Here is a 20650-nt window from a genome sequence, read left to right on the forward strand (position 1 = left end):
CAACTTACTAACTATGTATCCGCTCTTTGGTTACGGACTGATATAAATTTTATATATCCGTTTGTCGAATCCAAGAAGTAAGTGGTACTAAAGCTACTCAAATAATTTCGAAGTTATTTTGTTTATATATATTTTATACAAATAAAGTTTTAGTTCGCACCTTGGTTAGTTTTTTACTAACGTAACGTTAAGTATTCGTTGCCTAATTTTAGTAAATGTTCAACCAAATGCCACTACTCTAAGTCCACCGGCATATTTTTAAAAAAATCTAACATGCGACTATAGGGAATACCTTTTAATGAGGGTTTTTATTTTATTGTAGTTCTACAGAAAGACTGACCAAAATAACTTTACCTACCTTTAGGACCCGACTTATGCCGACAAATATGTAACTTTGTAATAATCTGTAATTCTTTTTAGTAGAGGAACACTTGTTTCATATAATTATCTAGTTTTAGATGTTCTTGTTTCTTGTCTATATATTCGATTAATAATAATTTCAGTCCAAACTGTTTAATGAACAGGAAGTTCATTAGGCAACAGTATGGATGTAATGTTCTCAATTGTCATTTACTTTATAAAAGAGCTCCAAATAGAGATGAAGAAAAAAATAACGATATATCGATATTTTTTTGCCGATAGTTTTCGATAATTTTTCAAAATAAATTAAACATAATTTTTAATGAATCTTTAAAGTTGGTACTTAAAGGTGCTTTAATCACTGTTGAGTGGGAGTTTCATTCTAGTTGACAGTGAAGCTTTTCAGAATTACTAGGGACATGAATGAAAAACATGACATTTTCTTATAATAAATGCATTATCTACAGTATTAAGTAGGTTTATTTTCAGTTTCTGATTGTTTATCTCTGAGACGTTGGTGTCTGTCTCTCTTGATCTGTTCTGATCTGGCGTTTCAAATATGCTTCTTTATTTCACTCTTGCGACCGTCAATATCGAAAGATTTTTATATCCAAATGTTTCTATCCATTATTAATAATTGTTGAATTGATCTATTCATAAATTGTTGCATATTTGTTACGATTGAGTAGAAAATTAATTGATTAATTAAAATTATCTGAAGACAATGGACGAAATGAAAACTGTCCTTGATTGGCCGTTACAGTGTCGTAAATATAAGCACTATTTACCTTTACAGGTGTTAGTAAAACTTGTTCTCTTATCGATACTAGAGAACGATAGTTCCCGTAGTAAATTGTATTTGGAGCTAGGGGTGTTGGCTTATATATATATATATATATATATATATATATATATATATATATATATATATATATATATACTATCGTTCTCTAGTATCGATAAGAGAACAAGTTTTACTAACACCTGTAAAGGTAAATAGTGCTTATAGTTACGACACTGTAACGGCCAATCAAGGATATATATATATATATATATATATATATATATTGCAACAAGTATAAAAAAAATCGATATAGTACAAAAAATATAACGATTTTTCTAAGAAAAAATAAAAATAATGAAATATTAGCTTAAAAAGATATATACTCTTCTAAATATTAAAAAAAACCAGTAATTTTTAAAGCATTTTTAAGTACCAACCTTAAAGATTCATTAAAAATTATGTTTGATTTATTTTGAAAAATTATCGAAAACTATCGGCTAAAAAATATCGATATATCGTTATTTTTTTCTTCAACTCTATTTGGAGCTCTTGGATTTTTTTGAATTGTTAGCACCAGCGATTCACAGACTGACGTTAACTTCGATTTCCCTTGATTGGAAGTCTAGCTGACAATTTTAAATAGAGAAATAAAGGTCAAAAACTGTTCTAAAATCCCAAACAACAGCAGCCGTGTTTACAGCTTCACCTTTATCGATGAAAAACTGTAAAATATTTTATTGTATTCACAAAGCTCTCTAATAAGTTTTTTTAGTAAGGAAAGTGAGCTTTCTGTTGCCCTGTAAGGTATACTGACCGAACTTTATCAGGGCGACGCACAAATCTGTTTACTAGACCTAATATAAGAACTTTATATTAATATTTATGATAGAATCGATTGTAATGTACATCTATTAATAAATAATATAAAATATCCCAATAAAACTGCTATATGCAATCTCTATTCGATATAATAAAACAAACATAGACGGGCACATTGATCCTGTTGAAATTTTCAGTGTTCCGTCGAACGCCGCTGCTCACATGGCATACAAATTCCGTTCTAATAGGCCCCCATTTTTAATGCAAGAGCTTTTGGGACGTGCTAGACCTAAAAGTCTCTAGTGCTCGTTTAGATGTGGACGTCGTTTAGCTAAAGCGGACATTTTAGCGTCAACGAGGAGGCCACAAAACAAAGCCGACATCTCTGTTTTTTTCCAAACGGTATTCTATGGTTATTTTACTATTGCATTGTTCAGTAACAGTCCACAGATAATTGGTTCAAAGTTTTTAAAGGTTTTATAATTTTAATTACTACTCAAGAGTAAACATTTTTCGGATTAGATTTTTTCATCACAAAAACATAATTTTAGTTTTACATTTTTTTAGCGTTGTGAATTATCGACTGAAAATAGTCAAAACCCAAGTGGATAATCGAAGTCAAAAACTGGCGACTGAAAATAGTAATATAATTACTATTTCATTCATGCAGGCTTCGACGGCTATGTACGAATTCCTTCCCGTACTAATTTTGAGACAGAAAAGGACGGAGGTAATTGTTTGATTTTGTATGCTATAGAGATCATTTCATTTTAAATATTTTTATATTGACAAGCGGCGGTGTGAAGAAACGAATGGAATAATGATCCCAAATATATTTAATCGTATTTTAATATCGGAAGTTTACGATGACAATATAATAAAAATAATTGGTTTATTTCTATTTCATTTCATAATATTTTTTTTCAACCGTGTTGTACATTTTCTTTTTCGGACTGTCTTTGAGAGAGAAAAGTAAAGAGATAATTGGGGTAATTTATTACCTTAAAATAAGTTTAATTTTCAAGCTGATCTTCATAATTTCTGATAATGGACAATATATTTAATTAAAAGTGAAGTTGTGTTTCTTTACAAACAGTGCTCGGGATATAAGATCATAATATAAGATATATCAAAAATTGCGATTAAAGAGAAAAGTTTGCTGGAATGGTATGGTCGCTCATTTGGAATTGGTTGGTTTAAAACTAACAACGATAACATCAGAAAGAGGAAGAAACCTTCCTAAAGTCACTCAAAGATGGTTATCATCTTGTGGGATGGAGATAATTCTTCATATGGCTCAATAATCATCACAATCATAGATATTAGCAACTACGCCAATAATTGAAAATAATAAATAAAATTTAGTTTGAGATAATAGGACGAATTAAAAACTATAAACAAATTCTATCAATCATATTAATTGGAATTGGGACTTCTAGACTGGAATGAGAAAATTGTGGCTTCAAACAACTGTGTCTGATATCTATAGATTCTATCCGTTTAAGATACGGTATTTAATATACTGTTGAGGAACTAAAGCAGAGACGCAGATGACAATGGTTTGGACCGATTTGTCGATTGAAAGATGGTAATCGAATTCCTCTTGCTTCTGTGGCGAAACAGACCTTTATAATGGAAGGCATAGCTACGAGTATAAGTTTAACAAAACGTCTAGAAAGCTCTAAAAACAGGAGGTTAATACAACGCGAGGCAAAAGTCCCACGCTACCATTTTAATTACCTATAACTTTGCTAAAAAAAGATAAGTAAGTTTGGTTTTCATAAAAGGTTAATTTGGTTTTTATACTTTTTTTCGTTATGATTGAAAAATTATATCAGCTAAACGGTGACCGTGAATCGCAACTTTCGTCTATTTTAAGACATTTTTCATAACATCCTGCAACATCTGAGACTGAATTTATTCAATTACGTGATTCACATAAACTTTTGATTTTAGAAAACCCCATAAGAAAAAGTCTGTTTCTGTTAAATCCGGAGATCTGGCTAGTCATGCTAAATCACCACTTCGCGAAATTAGTCTTCGTGGAAAAACGCCATTCGATAATTGAATTGTTGAACGAGTTGTGGGTGCTGTGGCTCCATCTTGCTGAAACCACATGCCCTCCAGTCCTTGCTCTTCCATTTCAGGCACAAGAAAATTTCAAATCATGTCTTGGTACTGTTAAGCAGTAACAGTAACTGAAACACCTTGGTCATTTTCAAGAAAATATGGACCAATGGTGTTTCCAGCATGAATACCAAACCATACAGTTATTTTTAATGGATGCAATGATGTTTCATAAATTAATTGAGAATTCTGTGTTCCCCAAAACCGGCTGTTCTGTTTATTGACGTGGCCACAGAGAAGAAAATGGGCTTTATCGTTCATTATCAATTTAAACGAAAAATCTTTATTTTCACCAGATAGCCTTCAGACACTATATCTGCTCGTTCTTGTGGCGTATATTTATCCATAATAAAATGTTGACGTCTACACAACACAGCGGTTAAAGCGAAATTGAGTTAAACATCACATAACCAAGATGGTGCCAGAAAAAGTCAGCGAAAGACCAGAACATTTATCAGCGACTTTTAGCGTTGGGAACTATCGACTGAAAATAGTCAAAACCCAAGTCGATAATCGAAAAACAGACGAACTAGTAAAAAACTGGCGACTGAAAATAGTAACATAATTACTATTTCATTCATGCAGGCTTCGACGACGATGTACGAATTCCTTCCCGTACTACTCTCGAGAGAAAAAAGGACGGAGGTAATGGTTTGATTTTGTATGCTATAGAGATCAATTCATTTTAAATATTTTTAAGTTGACAAGGGGCGGTGTGAAGAAAGGAATGGAATAATGATCCCAACTATATTTAATCGTATTTTAATATCGGAAGGTTACGATGACACGAATGTAATAAAAATAATTGGTTTATTTCTATTTAATTTCATAATATTTTTTTTTCAACCGTGTTTTACATTTTCTTTTTCGAACTGTCTTTGGGAGAGAAAAGTAAAGAGATAATTGGGGTAATTTATTACCTTAAAATAAGTTCCATTTTGAATCAATCGAATGAAACGAATAAGTCGGAAAAGGGTAACTGAAAGAACACGATTGAAAGAGTCGGTAGTAAAAAATAATCAAATTAGTCGAACCGAAAATAGTAACTAAAAGTACTTGACTGAAACAGTCGATAGTAAAAAGTAGTAAATAACTAAACAGTCGAAACACTTCCCAACGCTACACATTTTAAATATTTTACATTTTAGTTTGTAGAAAATCTTTTTTTGGTTAAGATACAAAGTACGCACTTGTTCGAAGGTTATTAAGGGCAATATATTGCTGTAACGGTAGATTTTATGTCATTTTTATTATGGCTTTATGCTTAATATACATTGCTTTGAAGTACTGCAAATAATATTTTTGGTTACATCACCATGTTATGGGTATTCCGCACAATTTGACATCTTTTAGTAAGATTACCGTAATGTGATTATTTTAGCATAGAAAGCACTAACCCATCTCAAGCCAAATTACAGACTGTTTGACTTCATCCCTAGAATGTTTCGTAGAATTTGTCATAAAAAGCACTCCTTAAAATCGAATAGTATTTTGAACATTATACATACATATTTCATAATTTATATACGTATCGAATATAATCTGTATACCCTTAATGGGACACTAAACATGGTGAAAATATTTAGATTTTTCGAGAAATCAGAAGGTTTTGTACACTTATTTTAATTTTTTGTGAATAAACTAAATAATATAATAATAAATAATTTGTATAGATATTTATAAGTACAATAACTCGTACTGGGTACACAATACTTGGGTTTATTACGGTTGATTATCTTTAAGCAATGCTCCAAATCATCAACTCGTCGTTGTTTTTGGCTAAAAGTGAGCTCACGCGGCACCCACCTTGCACAGAGCTTTTCCATACCCAAATATTCGTGAATTGAATTATATGATGTATACGTTCAGTTGATATCTTTAGAGTGTCTGTTATTTCATTCAATTTCAATTTACGGTAATTCAAAATCATTTTGTGGATTTTTTAAATGTTTTCGTCGGTAACAACCTCTTTTGGGCGTCAACTGCGTTCACTGTCTTCGGTGATCATTTCACTACGTCTAAACTTAGCATACTAATCCTTGATGGTTTTCTAGGGCGGTGTCCGGAAACTTGGCAACAAGTCAAGTTTTTGCTTCAATTGTATTTTTTCCCTTCAAAAAGCAATATTTTATTAACACGCGAAATTCCTTTTTATCCATTTTTTCACAATAACAAAAGTTGCTTCACTCAAAATGCTATAATTCACAAACTAATGATCCGACAGCTGTCAAATTTATACACGCATCTTTTGAGGGTTAGGGCTAACTTAAAAACATATGGATTTAATTCTGATAGCGCCATCTATGGCTCAGGCCGGGGACTTTTTAATTGACCTGTTCATTATCTTAAAAAGTAATAAAAATACAACTGGCAGAACTTTTCATGAATTCAAGATTAAATATAAATATTCTCCCTTGAATATCATTCTTAAAACTCTGCTGCTATAAGTAATTCTAATGCAGTAATGACTACCCCACTTTTGACAAGTTGATCTTCTCCTTTTGACGATAGAAAACTTTATAAATACAATTAACGTAGCAAACTCGGCGAGTTGTTACAGAAATGATTAATTAAAATTCAAATAGCAAATTAAATGATTTCGTTATAACTGAAACTTGGGACTAATTTAGTACATTTATTTCAGAAAAATAAGTTATAAATCTTATAAATTAACGAATAATCCTTATAATATTATTGAAGATTACAGGATGATTATTTAAAATATATTATATTGATATATTCATATGAATTCATACTTGTAAAACAAGGCGTTGGAAGTACGATCAAAGCCACGAACACCTGCGTTATATTTATTATAAAACTGATGGAACATTCGCATGTTCAATATATTAGAGCCATGGACAGGCGTAATGTTTGTATAAAGTTTTTTTTGTTTGGTTTCGAAATGGTAGATTGGCAGTGAACAGAAATATAAATAAGAAGTGATTTTTGCGTTTTATATAGAGCAAAGATTTGTAAAAAAAATGTTTTTTCCTCAATATTTAATAATGAAATACATTTTTCTAAAAATGTGTTCATGTTATGCAAAAAAAATTAATTGAAAATATATTATATTGTTTATATATATATATATATATATATATATATATATATATCTAGATAATATAACAAAAAAATAATATCGTCACTTTATGGTCTACAGTATTATCTCATATAGACTAAAAACCTTTTTACCACATCCTTTATGAGAGTCTTTATATATATTTTTTATTATATTATCATTTATTATATTTTTTTTATATTTAATATATTGTTATATTATCTATATATTGTTATATTTATTACACTATATTTAAAAAAAATCGTAATTCAAATATTGAAATAGAAATATTATGAAATATTATTAATGAAAAGTTATTTGCCAAACAGTAGAAACCAGCAATTACCTTTTCTTACCCTCCTTACAACAAACAAAAAAATCTTCCTAAGCACACACCTGAATTACACATTTACACATTCTTGCCTTTCCATCATTATAAAAATGTCAAAAAACATTTTTGGAATTATTATTCCATTAATTTTTGTAAATCCCAATTAACGTTAAAATATAAAATTGATTTTATGAGATTAATAGGGATGCCGAAAAACTGTCGATATATGACTATTTTACCCGATATATCGATATTTATTGAGCAGATATGTTTTCAATGAAGTATTGATAGTTCTAAATGAGAGTTTCGAACATTTAGTTTTAAGGAAAATATCGATATTAATAACCAAGGGCTTTTGAATGAGATTATCGAATTTTTATTGCGGGAACTAAAAATCTCCATTCCGATCGTCAAGTGAATATTGCGTGCAAAAATAGGACTGCGCGGGATATGTTAGGTTCGATGTATTGAATTTGTGTTTGGTATCCAAATTTCCTGTTTTTTTTTCAATTTTTGGGTACATTTGGCTTATTTTTTAAAATATTGATTTTAAAATAGTTTTTTTTCCGAGGCCGACATCCCTATTCGACTAATTTGCGACTATCAACTTTTTCAACTGTTTCCATTCGGATAGTTCCCAATGCTAGTACTATTGACTACGTAAACAGTCTGTTACACTTAGTTCTCAACTATTATTACTAGATTTTATTATTAAGAAATTTATAACAAAACATAATTCGACGGTCAGCAATACTTTTTCGAAATATAGTTTTTTACATGTCGGTGTTTGTTATTCAAGACTATTGTAGAAGTTGAATACACATCTGAATGTTCAATAATAAATTAAGGCCGGATAAAATAATCCGATGTGTATTTGGAAGCTAGTACAGTTAACTTGCATATCATTGTTTAAATAATACGCTTATGACTTTTAGATTTTTGATAACTGTACATATGTACTTAATACATATTTATTAAATAACAGGTCAATTGAAAAGTCCCCGGCCTGACACATAGATGTGAATTTTGACTGAAGCAACTTTTGTTATTGTGAAAAAAAAATGGATAAAAAGGAACCTCGCGTGTTGATAAAATATTGCTTTTTGAAACGAAAAAATTCAGTTGAAGCGGAAACTTGGCTTGATATCGAGTTTCTGGACACTGCTCAGCAAAATCAACCATTAAGGTATGCTAAGTTTAGACGTAGTGAAATGAGCACCAAAAACTGTGAACGCAGTGGACGCCCAAAAGAGGTCGTTACCGACGAAAACATTTAAAAAATCCACATGAGATGAGATGATCAAGCGTAATAAACCTGAGTTTTGGCGTCGATATGTGACAATGTATGAAACGGGGCTCCCTCAATTCACTCAATCGACAGTCACCCGAGTGGACTGCACACGATGAATTCGCTCCAAAGCGTGGGAAAACGCAACAGTCGGCTGGCAAGGTTATGGCGTCTGTATTTTGAGATGTGTGTGGAATAATTTTCATTAACTACCTTGAAAAAGGAAGTACCATCAACAGCGACTATTACAAAGCGTTATTGGACCGGTTGAAGGACGAAATCACCGAAAAACGGCCGTATTTGAATAAAAAGAAAGTGCTGCTTCAACAAGATAATGCACCGTGTCACAAGTCAGTGGAAACGATGGCAAAAATCTATGAATTGGGCTTCGAATTGCTTCCACATTGACCGTATTATCTAGATCTTGCCCCCAGCGGCTATTTCCTGTTCTCAGATCTCAACAGAATGCTCGCTGAGAAGAAATTTTCGTCGAATGAAGAGGTGGTCGCCGAAACTGAGGCCTACTTTGAAACAAGGGACAAATCGTACTAAAAAAATTAAGTTGTAGGGTCGCTATAATCAGTGTATCACCCTTTAAGGGAATTATGTTGAATAAAAAATAAACTAATTTTAAAATAAAAAATGTGTTTTACTATGGTAGGCCAGGGACTTTTCAATTGACCTGTTTCTTAAAAAATAATTAAGTTACCTTTTTGCAGTTGGCCGATTTCATCTAGTGTAGTGATGACACAAGCTCGACTTTGTACATTTCCCATTGACGCAGGTGTACCAACACATTTACTACCTTCCTGTAATTCAATCCGTAACTCCGTGTCCTTTAAGGGCTGCGGCAGACCATAAACAAGCTCAGGGAACTTAAGGTTCGACCATTTTGGATACAGCCGTTGTCTTTGCGTAGCTCTGAAACGTTTGGGGTTTATGAGAGTATTCTTATTTATAAAGAAAAATGACATTCTTACTTGATTAGTAACAATGGATTTCTTTTTTCGATCACTTCGGCCAGTTCGTGATGCGTTAAGTGAAAGATTAAGTCCTCAGACGGTAATAAACCGTGCTGAACCATTAACTTTGCCAGTTTTCGAAACGCCAGTCTAGTTTTATGGATACCAAAAATACAGTGGGACTTAGTTTGTTCTCTGAGACCCACCACAGTCTTTAGTTTGGATATAATGTATTTTAGGGCCCTTCTGTAAATGTATTATAAATATTAACTGTATTGTTTATAAGAATCATTAATATATAATATTGGAAAAGTATTAGACACATTGTATTTACAATTTTTTGTAACATCTCTGTAAATCTTCTCAACAACCTTCGAAAACAGTACCGGAAGTTGACTGGAAAGATATTTAAATAGGGTTCAGAAAGTTCTTGTAACTGTGGCACATATATCCTCTATACTGATGCAAAGATTATTCATTTAATTTACGTTATCCAATTTTATTGATTCATCTTGGGTATGTTTTATGACTTTTAAATATAAAACAATGAATTTGAGTTAAAGCCTGCATTCAATAGGAATTTCAGGTGTCAAAATGCTGAAGACATTGTAAAAGACTTAGAGTAAATCGACTTCACTAAAAATATGTGCATATTAATGGTACAACGTCTTCAGTTAAAGTTAATACCGATAAAGTCAAAGAAATTGTTACTAAATAACAAAATATTCGAGGAAGCCATATTTCATTATAACGACACCTACATAAGGATGCCATTGTGAATGAATCTCTGTCCAAAATATCTCAAAAAAAAAATGGAACCATGGAACAGTTACCCTATTCACATGAAATTTTTCTGACCCATCTATAATAAACATTTTGTATTGTATTAACAATTCTCTATTACTTTTTGATAAAATGTGTAACATCTCATTAAAAGACCAACAATAATAACAAATTAAAATTATTTTTAAACGGTATATGCTATAAGATTTATCGGAATGTCGTGTTTCATCTATAGCTTTAATTTCAACTTAAATAACTTATTTTATGACATGAATTTGATTTATTTAATTCTGAACTATGATTTGTAATACGGGTACTATATCTGAAGCAAACTTATCGTATATTCTGTTCGAAGTGATTTTGCTTAGAACTATTCGATGGGATTTAAATAAAAAAAGGATTAGGAATCAGGAAAAGCTGGATAATCAAATTGTATAATCTCGACTTCCTATAAGAATTATAGCCTATAATAAAGAAAAACAAGGTTCGTGTTAGATTGAAAATGTCGAATTGCATTTCCGTTCTTTTCTTTTCCGTTTTAGAAACTTTTTCAGGAACCGTTGCTATTTTAATTTTATAAAAAAATGTCACTGAAACTTATGATTGCTGTTGTGGAAATTTAATTACATCTCTCTACAAGTATTGAATTAAGGAAAATCATAAAAATATTTAATAACAGTGGAGAAGTGAAACCCTAAAAGAAGACAAAAATAACCTTTCTCTAAGAGAAATAAAAAGGAAAACTTCTTGATAATTAACTGCATAATTCAATAGATGCTCAAAATGTTTATTTATTATTTAAAATGGAGGATATAATTAACTCGGGCAGAGTTGACGTGAATTGGTCACCAGAATCATACAATGTGATTCTGCTGGCTTTTTCTAGGGCAGTTTTTGATGATGTAGCTTTATGTTAATAACAAAAATTAACAGAGTTAATCAAGTTCGAACTCTTCTGCTTTTCAAATAAAACATCCTACAGAGCCACCTCACACAGAGCTTATTTAATTTAATTCAAACATTAACTTGCTCTTATTTGAAGATCTTATATCATAAATCCAAATAATGAGTAGTTACCGCTTTCCTGGAGTGATGGGTGATACCAATCCATTTAAAATGTCATCAATGGTTTTGCTGTCTTTGGTTACGTGATTCATGTGAATCGTGTTGGCTTGAATCATAGGAATAACCTTGGACGGATTCAAACCCCATGTCTCGGTGGATATCTCGAACTAAAATACGTTGAAATATGCACATTTATCTTTTTACCAATTTTGGCGTGACTTAGTACCTCGCCTATTGCTCTGTGGCCATGTTTTTCTAGAAATTCCTGGAATATCTTGTATGCTTCTGGGCAGTTCATGGAAAGCCATTCAGTGCCGTTTATAGGGTCAACTTGGTTAAAATCGTCAGCTAATCTACAAAAATTATATTGATAATTAAGTTAATTTGGCTATAATAAAAACTTATTGTAGTTTGTTTACTAGGAATTTCAATTAATTTTGACGGTTTGGCTTTAGTTTGTATTGTGTCGTTTCCCTGAAGTTTAAACAATAAATTTTTCTTAGTAACTATGATATCGAATTAGTAACCAGCAAAATATAAATTGCGAGAAATGTAACTTTTTCTTTTTCATTCACTGGAAAAGATGAAAAGGGACGAAAGTAAAAGGAAGACGCTTTTATATTTCAGATCATGTGTTATATTTTGTAATTATATTTCTATTTATTCAAATTTTGAGGCAAGTAAGCGATGTTAATAAAAATTGAGTACTAATATGCTGTATTAAAGAAAATTAGTAGTAATTATTTTTAGAATGTAATAATTTTAGAAGAATATATAATTTTTGAATTTGAATGAAAATAACAAATTGATAGCTTAATTCAAATACAATGATGAATTTCATGGAGAATCCCAACTATTAGAAATTCACTATTAGACTATTAGAAGGTCACTGTGGAAGTAAAAACAATTCTCAATACTATACTTGTATTACAAAAGTCGTGAATATCTACATGCGAGCGAAGTATCTGCCTTACCCGTCGTATTTACCAGACATTTATCCCTTTCATTAATATTTGTTGCAATGGAGCTGATCTTCATAATTTATGATGATGGGCAATATTTTTAATTAAAAGCGAAGTTGTGTTTCTTTACAAACAGTGCTCTGGATATAAGATCATAATATAAGATATATCAAAAATTAAAATTAAAGAGAAAAGCTTGCTGGAATGGTATGGTCGCTCATTTGGAATTGGTTGGTTTAAAACTGACAACGATAACATCAGAAAGTGGAAGAAACCTTCCTAAAGTCACTCAAAGATGGTTATTATCTTGTGGAATGGAGATGGCTCCCTCTTCATATGGCTCAATAATCATCACAATCGTAGATATTAGCAACTACGCCAATAAGTGAAAATAATAAATACAATTTAGTTTGAGATAACAGAACGAATTAAAAACTATAAACAAATTCTATCAATCCTATTAATTAGAATTGGGACTTCTAGACTGGAATGAGAAAATTGGGGCTTCAAACAACTTAATAATAAACAAACTGAGAAGAGTTATTGACTTTGGACAGTTCTGAAAGCTACACATGTTGCTCTAAGAATATATCAAACTCCTTATAAACAACTTTCTTTGACGTTATCGTTAGCTGCATGAGAGTGTGAAACAATTTGTGCAATTCTATTTGAACCATGGCCTTTCCACTTCATTCTAATGGAGCACTGAATGTAATTATGTTAGAATCAAACATGTTGTCCAATATAATTCCTTGATGATGGTTGCTTGAGAATAAATTAAGAAAGAACCAAAATATTAACGGCTGACTGCTCTTCTGCTACTTTAAATCTCAACGGTATCCACCAAGAGACAGTACACAAGTTCAAGTTAATGCAATCAATAATATAGAAACAGACTGTGGCAAAAATGGTTGAGGTGATCTGCAAGCACATCTGTGTCTGACATCTATAGATTCTATCCGTTTAAGATACGGTATTTAATGTACTGTTGAGGAACTAAAGCAGACGCAAATGACAATGGTTTGGACCGATTTGTCGATTGAAAGATGGTAATCGAATTCCTCTTACTTCTGTGGCGAAATAGACCTTTATAATGGAAGTTATAGCTACAAGTATAAGTTTAACAAAACGTCTAGAGAGCTCTAAAAACAGGAGGTTAATACAACGCGAGGCAAAAGTCCCACGCTACCATTTTAATTACCTATAACTTTGCTAAAAAAAAGATAAGTGAGTTTAGTTTTCATAAAAGGTTAATTTTGTTTTTACACATTTTTTCGTTATGATTGAAAAATTATATCGGCTAAATGGTGACCGCGATTCGCAACTTTCGGCTATTTTAAGACATTTTTTATAACATCCTGCAACATCTGAGGCTGAATTTCTTCAATTTCGCGACGAATATTGTCTATAAAATGTTGAATGAGGCTTATTCACATAAACTTTTGATTTTAAAAAACCCCATAAGAAAAAGTCTGGTGCTGTTAAATCCGGAGATCTGGCTGGTCATGTTAAATCATCACTTCGCGAAATTAGTCTTCGTGGAAAAACGTCATTCAATAATTCAATTCTTGAACGAGTTGTGTGTGCTGTGGCTTCATCTTGCTGAAACCTCATGCCCTCTAGTCCTTGCTCTTCCATTTCAGGCACAAGAAAATTTCGAATCATGTCTTGGTACTGTTAAGCAGTAACAGTAACTGAAACACCTTGGTCATTTTCAAGAAAATATGGACCAATGGTGTTTCCAGCATGAATACCAAACCATACAGTTATTTTTAATGGATGCAATGATGTTTCATAAATTAATTGAGAATTTTGTGTTCCCCTAAAACTGGTTGTTTTGTTTATTGACGTAGCCACAGAGAAAAAAATGGGCTTTCTCGTTCTTTATCAATTTAGACGAAAATTTTTTATTTTCACCAGATAGCCTTCAGACACCATATCTGCTCGTTCTTGTGGCGTATATGTATCCGTAATAAAATTTTGACGTCTACACAACACAATGGTTAAAGCAAAACTGAGCTAAACATCACATAACCAAAATGATGCCAGAAGAAGTCAGCGAAAGACTAGAATACTCATCAGCGACTTGGTGAAGAATATTCGTCTTGTGAAACCAAGTTTATTGGCTCAGGGGTAGACGACTCATGACTGAAGAGGAGTCATTGAACTTATTGAACAATTAATAATTTTTTAATTTAGCATCAAGCGATCTCATATATAACATTATAAATTGACGTTTTGTCGTTGGATTGTAAACTTACCCTTTTTCTTTTATGGTTTTCGCTATTTTCTCCAAATAAACTGGAACTTCGGCCGATACAACATCATCGCAGGACAGCAAGATGCTGGCAAAGTCGGTGTAATACTCCTCCTTCAGTTCTGAATAATATATTTAAATAGTTTCGTCCATAAAACCGGACCGAAATAATTCTTACCTTTGGCTTTTCCGATTAAAATATTCATCGATATTATTTGCCAGAAAACCGATGCCGACGTTATGATGCCGTGGTAATAGCACAGTATTTCCAAAGTGTTTAGTTTGGCTTTTATTTTCTGTAAGACCGTTCGAGGTTCGTCCCCGTCGTCAATGCAGTAGTCTAAGGTATTTGCAAGCTTCTCCGCTTTCTTCACTAGCTTTTTCGAATTCCATGAATATGACCTATATAACAATATATTTATGTTGTTAATTAATTTATAGTCAAGTAAATAATAGAGAAATTTAAAAAATTGAATTACCTTAATTAATTAGTGCAATTATTATTAAATTTATTAATTAACTAGTACTGTTGAAACAGTAAAATTTATTCGACTACAATTTTTTATGAATGGAAACTTTTGTTAAATATTTTTAAAACAACTGCAGAAGCTTCATAAGCAGTAAATAATAAGCTATGGATAAGAATATAATGATAATATTAATTAAAATTAACTTATATTTTGTTATTTGAATTTAATTTAATATTAAAACAAGACTGTTGATTAAAACCGCCTTAACCTCTTTTGTTACCATCGCATTATAATCGCATTCCTTAGTGGAAATATTTCGATAATATGAACAACATTTGGTTTGAATTAAGTCACATTAACAAGCATCTGCTGTCTTTTTACGCATTTATAATTTGTGATATATATTACGACCACTCAAATACTGAAGAAAAAATAGCTGTTTCACCAAAAACATGTCTCGTATCACGAATGGACGAAATCCATGGCCAAATTGAGTGAATTTCACTTGAAATTAAGGTTTTGATCCACTGTAAAACTCTCCGGTAACAACAGAGCTCTGAAAAATGAGCCAAAGAGGAGAGTTTTAGCTCCAATGAAGGACTGATTGCGGAAGTTATGTCCTACTTAGGAGATATTTATGAAAAATTTGTAAACAAAACTGCAGCGATATGAATTGCATGTAATGCATAAGAAAGTGTTGTTATTTCATTAAATAAAATTGGAACTTATTGTTGTTTGAATGAACAACTTTTATGATACTTGTAACTAAACGAAGTTCAATATTTCCTTTCTACATGTACTAATGGTTAAAAATTTTATAGATTGGGTGTCTATTTGTGAATCAATAATGAAGCAAAACAAAATCGAACTAGTGAGCTGAATGTTTACGGGAAATGAAAAGTGGATCACGGAAAATAATAATGCGCGAAAGAGACCGTGGTCGAAGCCCACTTCTGACCTTTACAACCAGTTGCAAAGCCTGCATTGATGCCACGGAAGGTGATACTAAATGTGTTTGGTGCGATCGAAAAGGAAATAATCACCTCGAGCTGCTCGAAACTGACAAAACCGTTAATTCCATCCACTCCTTACCACCAATTAATGCTTCTCAAGTGATTAAAAAAAGCAGCTAGAATTGTTCACACATATCTTTAGTGACTCGACAAAAAAAACTGATTGGAAAAGAGGCTTGAAAAAATTATTTGCTTCAATTTCTGGCTCAGAAATATCAGAAGATTTACAGTCACGGAATTTTGCTTTTACCTGTAAAGTGGGAAAAGATCATCGACCAAAATATCTTTATATATTATTGATTCCATTTTTAATGAATAAATTCGATTTAAAAGACATAAAAAAAACAAAAACATATTTCAATATTCCGATAGAAGTAGGTGGTTAAGTAAAAAAATATTGGAGGGCTTGAGGAAATATCGAATTTTATGTTAAAAGGAAATTATATCGAAGTTAACTACATTTAAAAGCCCATAGCGATTTAGATATGAGTCCAAAACGATTTAAAGATGATTTATAATACGATAATAAGATTAAACTACCATAATAATGATTTATAGGTATAGGAAACATTTGTTTTAGTATCTTGATAGTAAAATAGGAAAATATTGTGAATATTCGCGTTAACTATTTGCAATCTATATTGAACACCATTATTAGATAAACTGAGTAAAATAACGAACACACCACTGCATTTAATAGAGCATCTTTCTTTGTGAGAAGATAACGTGCCCTGTCACAAATTGTTAGATTCAATAGCAAAATTGAACGAAATTAAATTTAAATTGCTTGTCCATATAAGTTAAACAGTAAATCTTGTTTGTATCGATTATTATTTGTTCGCTGACTTTAATAGGCTCCTCTAGAGAAAAACATTTGACTGAAATAAACAAGTCTTAGTTAAAACAAAGTCCGTTTTAAAAACAAAGATTCATCGTTCCGTTTAAAAATCTATAAAAGCGTTGAAAGTATTGTATTTTTCTCGATAGAATGGGTAAGTTTTATTACTAATTTGAAACAAAGAAGAATCAGGCTCAATGCTGCATGATTAGTATCAGTGAGATATAATCTAGTATGATTGAACATTGAAGACTGATATGATAGGTATTTTCTGATCTGATATTAAAGTTATTGTAGTGGAGATGAAAAGTAGATACATGAACAATAATGTTCCAACAAGGTCCTTGTATTTTTTTCGAAGGAAGCACTTCAAAAATGCTTAATTCTGGCTGTTGAATCGACTCTCAATAACTTATGTGCACTGGTTCAAAAAAGAAAAAAGTTTATTTTTAATTTCACACCCCAATAAAACAAGTTTATTAAAAAAATATTTAATACTTTACAAGAAAGATATGGAAAAGAAAAAGGACTCAAACTTTCCTTACAGAATCTCGAGCCACTTTTTTTTAAGAATGCTACACTCTTGACATAAATACTAGTCTCTTGAAGTTAGTAAAGATGGCCGTCGTTGTCTGAAGCTACAAAAAGTTCTGCTATTCTATAGAATAGAATCTATAGAAATACTATTGTCTCCCACGATAGCTTTTAGTGACACGAACCTTGCTTAATTCGACTGAAATTTCTTCCATGCCAAAAAAAAACTGGCTTAAGAACAGACTCGTTAACTTATGTAGTTTGTTGGTTTAGTTTTTTGTTTGGAAATCTCAGAAATTACACATACAGTGAAGAAATTATGGATTTCTTCCTCGACTCAACAATTTCTAATTATTTTGATTTTAAGTTATTTTCCTGTAATGCAAAATAATATATACCAAATAATATAACAGTGAGACAACATCAACTATCATTAAAAGCTGTAAAGACTAATATCATCAATATTTACAAATATAATAGAAATTACTTGAAAAGTTAAAAGCAGACTTTTAATTTAAATTAGATTAGATTAAATAATTTCTATACTAAAACGTTAAAAGGTTATTGATCTAACCTGAAGTCATTTATTTGAAAGAGGCTGATTTAAGGTAAAACTCTTGTAACGTTCAATATAGTATAAATATGATATAATAATTAGTAACTATAAATAGACAAAGTGAACAATTAATATATACCATTTAATTAAATTAAATTTAAAGACATTGACACGATGTTATTTCCTTACAACATTCTTAATAGCTCCTTTACGTCCTCCATCTTTTTAGATGGTCCCAGTCTGTCTAAAACAATCTGATTTATGTGCTCGTTGATAACGACATGTCCGAATATGGCCAAGTCCAATATTTTCGACGGCATTTCAATCTCTTTCTTGGCATTCTTGTGAATGGTCTGAAAAAAAACAGTGGTATATTAAATTAATATTAGTATGAGATATAAAAGTATTTTCACAATAAAACAAACTAATTGAATAACATCAATCTGTACTAAGTTAAGTTATATAGTTATTACATGAGTTTAATTATATATCTATCATTTCTTATCTATATTTGATTAGATAGTTTATTGAATATGAGAATTGTGGTACTATTAAAAACCAACCTTTCAACGAGTCTTTTTTTTTGTTTTAGCTTATTTTGTTCTATTTGGAGAGTTTCTAAGCAATCTTAAGATCGGATTCCCTTTACAATTACTTAATATTTACTTAATACGAGATAGATTAAAAGTTTTAATACAGGGGGATACTCGTATATATATATATATATATATATATATATATATATATATATATATATATATATATATATACTACACTACACTGCTGACTTGCCAACAACAAAAGAAACACTACTTGCTGAACCTTTGCTGACGATACAATTATTATGGCAAAAGATATATCTCTGCCCAGGGCAATATTTGGAAGATTGAAAAATTCAACTTAATAGCTCCAAATCTGTCCACGTTAATTTTGCGTTGTGGTGAAATAAAAAAAAACTTAATTATATCACTCAATCGATACCCGATTCTTCAAGCACAATCAGCTACCTTGGAATACCTTGGAATCCATCTTGATGGTAGATTAAATTGGAAATATCACGTTAGAAAAAAAAAGCAAAGCATATTAGATCCAAAATAAAATATTTATACTGGTTAGTCGGAAGATACTCCCAACTTGATCTAAAATCAAAGAGGTTGATCTATAATACAATTATAAAGCCAATTTGGGGCGCAAATATGGGGTTGTACTAAAAATTCAAATCAACTAGTCATACAACGCTGTCTAAACAAGGTTCTTCCATTGATTACCAATGTCTAATGCTACGTAACCAACGAAGAATTGCACGATGACCTGGAAATCAAATGGATTTGCGAAGTTATCCAATATTTCGCCTTGACACACGAAAGAAGATTACTAAATCGCTAAATTATATTTCTATAATTGAGGAATACATATTAATATATTTTCTTCTCACCCTCGTCTTGCTTGTGAATTAAGCCAAGTACATAGGAAAAGTAGTAATAAATTAATTGTAAATTAAGATTGTTCTAAGCGTATGTGATAAAAATGTTATAAAAAAAACTTACCTTTTATGAGTGTTTTATGTTATATATAAGAAATGTTAGATCTTATATTCCTTGTTTATTTGCAACTTTCAACATTCTTAAATGTCAACATTTTTATTGTTATAATACATTGTTAGTGATAAACATCAAGGAATATATTTTGATACAAAATTTTGATTTTTATAAGAAATGAGGACTTCTACAAAGATCTAAGGGTTCTTTTTGTGAACAACGATGAGAATTGTTTAATTTGGTAGCCTGCCTGTATCTTACTCAGAGATATCAACAAGCTAATCTAACTTTTTAGTTTCCTTTTAATATTACTTAGTTAATCATCAGTACATACAAACGATAATTGTCGATCGTTTAAAACTGCAATTTTGACCTCATTACATTTGTTGTTTGGTTAAAGGATATTTTCTGCTGAAACATATTAAACATAGTAATCAAAATTGGAGGACAATGAAATCTTAGGAGTTATTGGAAGAAACCCCATCTGAAACTAATAAGAAATTTTCAGACAGCTTTGCATTTGACGGACACATTGTTTTTATTTTTGTGTGTGAGTGGTGGAAAATAGGGTGTTGGGAAAAATTTAAAAGAAAAGAAAATAACCACTATACGAATTGATTTAAAGTGCCAATTCAATTGTTGATTGCTTACTAGGCAAGAAAGAAGAGTTTTCTGTAAGGTATCGCGATTGGCAATGAAAACTTGATCCACTGCAATGAATCCAAGCGTAAAATATTTTGGTTTAGTCCAGGAAAGTTGTCCAAACTTATTCCGAGGCCGAATATTCATGGCCATAAAATGCTGGGCATATAGTGAGATCAGCAATGTGTATTATGAGCCGCTAAATGGCTAGATATATCTGATTGACATATCTCCAACTCTCCAACAATATTTACACAGTC

At 31.2% G+C, this 20650-nt stretch overlaps 2 protein-coding genes across 2 annotated transcripts in view; one reads left to right on the forward strand and one right to left on the reverse strand.

The window, feature by feature from the left end:
* LOC143200986 (follicle-stimulating hormone receptor) overlaps positions 1-20650 on the forward strand; it is a 233562-nt gene that overhangs the window by 69159 nt on the left and 143753 nt on the right. The gene's annotated exons all lie outside the window — the stretch shown is intronic.
* The window catches only part of LOC143200983 (rifampicin phosphotransferase), an 84374-nt gene that overhangs the window by 7246 nt on the left and 56478 nt on the right, over positions 1-20650 (reverse strand). Inside the window, exons 21-27 of the mRNA XM_076411798.1 lie at positions 18400-18563; positions 14978-15201; positions 14804-14921; positions 11807-11933; positions 11593-11747; positions 9751-9978; positions 9480-9691 (exon numbers count right to left, since the gene is read on the reverse strand). Of these exons, the coding sequence (XP_076267913.1) occupies positions 9480-9691; positions 9751-9978; positions 11593-11747; positions 11807-11933; positions 14804-14921; positions 14978-15201; positions 18400-18563 (1228 nt within the window). The remainder of the gene's footprint in view (positions 1-9479; positions 9692-9750; positions 9979-11592; positions 11748-11806; positions 11934-14803; positions 14922-14977; positions 15202-18399; positions 18564-20650) is intronic.

The sequence above is a fragment of the Rhynchophorus ferrugineus genome, unplaced genomic scaffold, assembly GCF_030347505.1.
Source record: "Rhynchophorus ferrugineus isolate W39M unplaced genomic scaffold, kcgeb_rfMv2 rfM8, whole genome shotgun sequence".
Classification (NCBI taxonomy): domain Eukaryota; kingdom Metazoa; phylum Arthropoda; class Insecta; order Coleoptera; family Curculionidae; genus Rhynchophorus; species Rhynchophorus ferrugineus.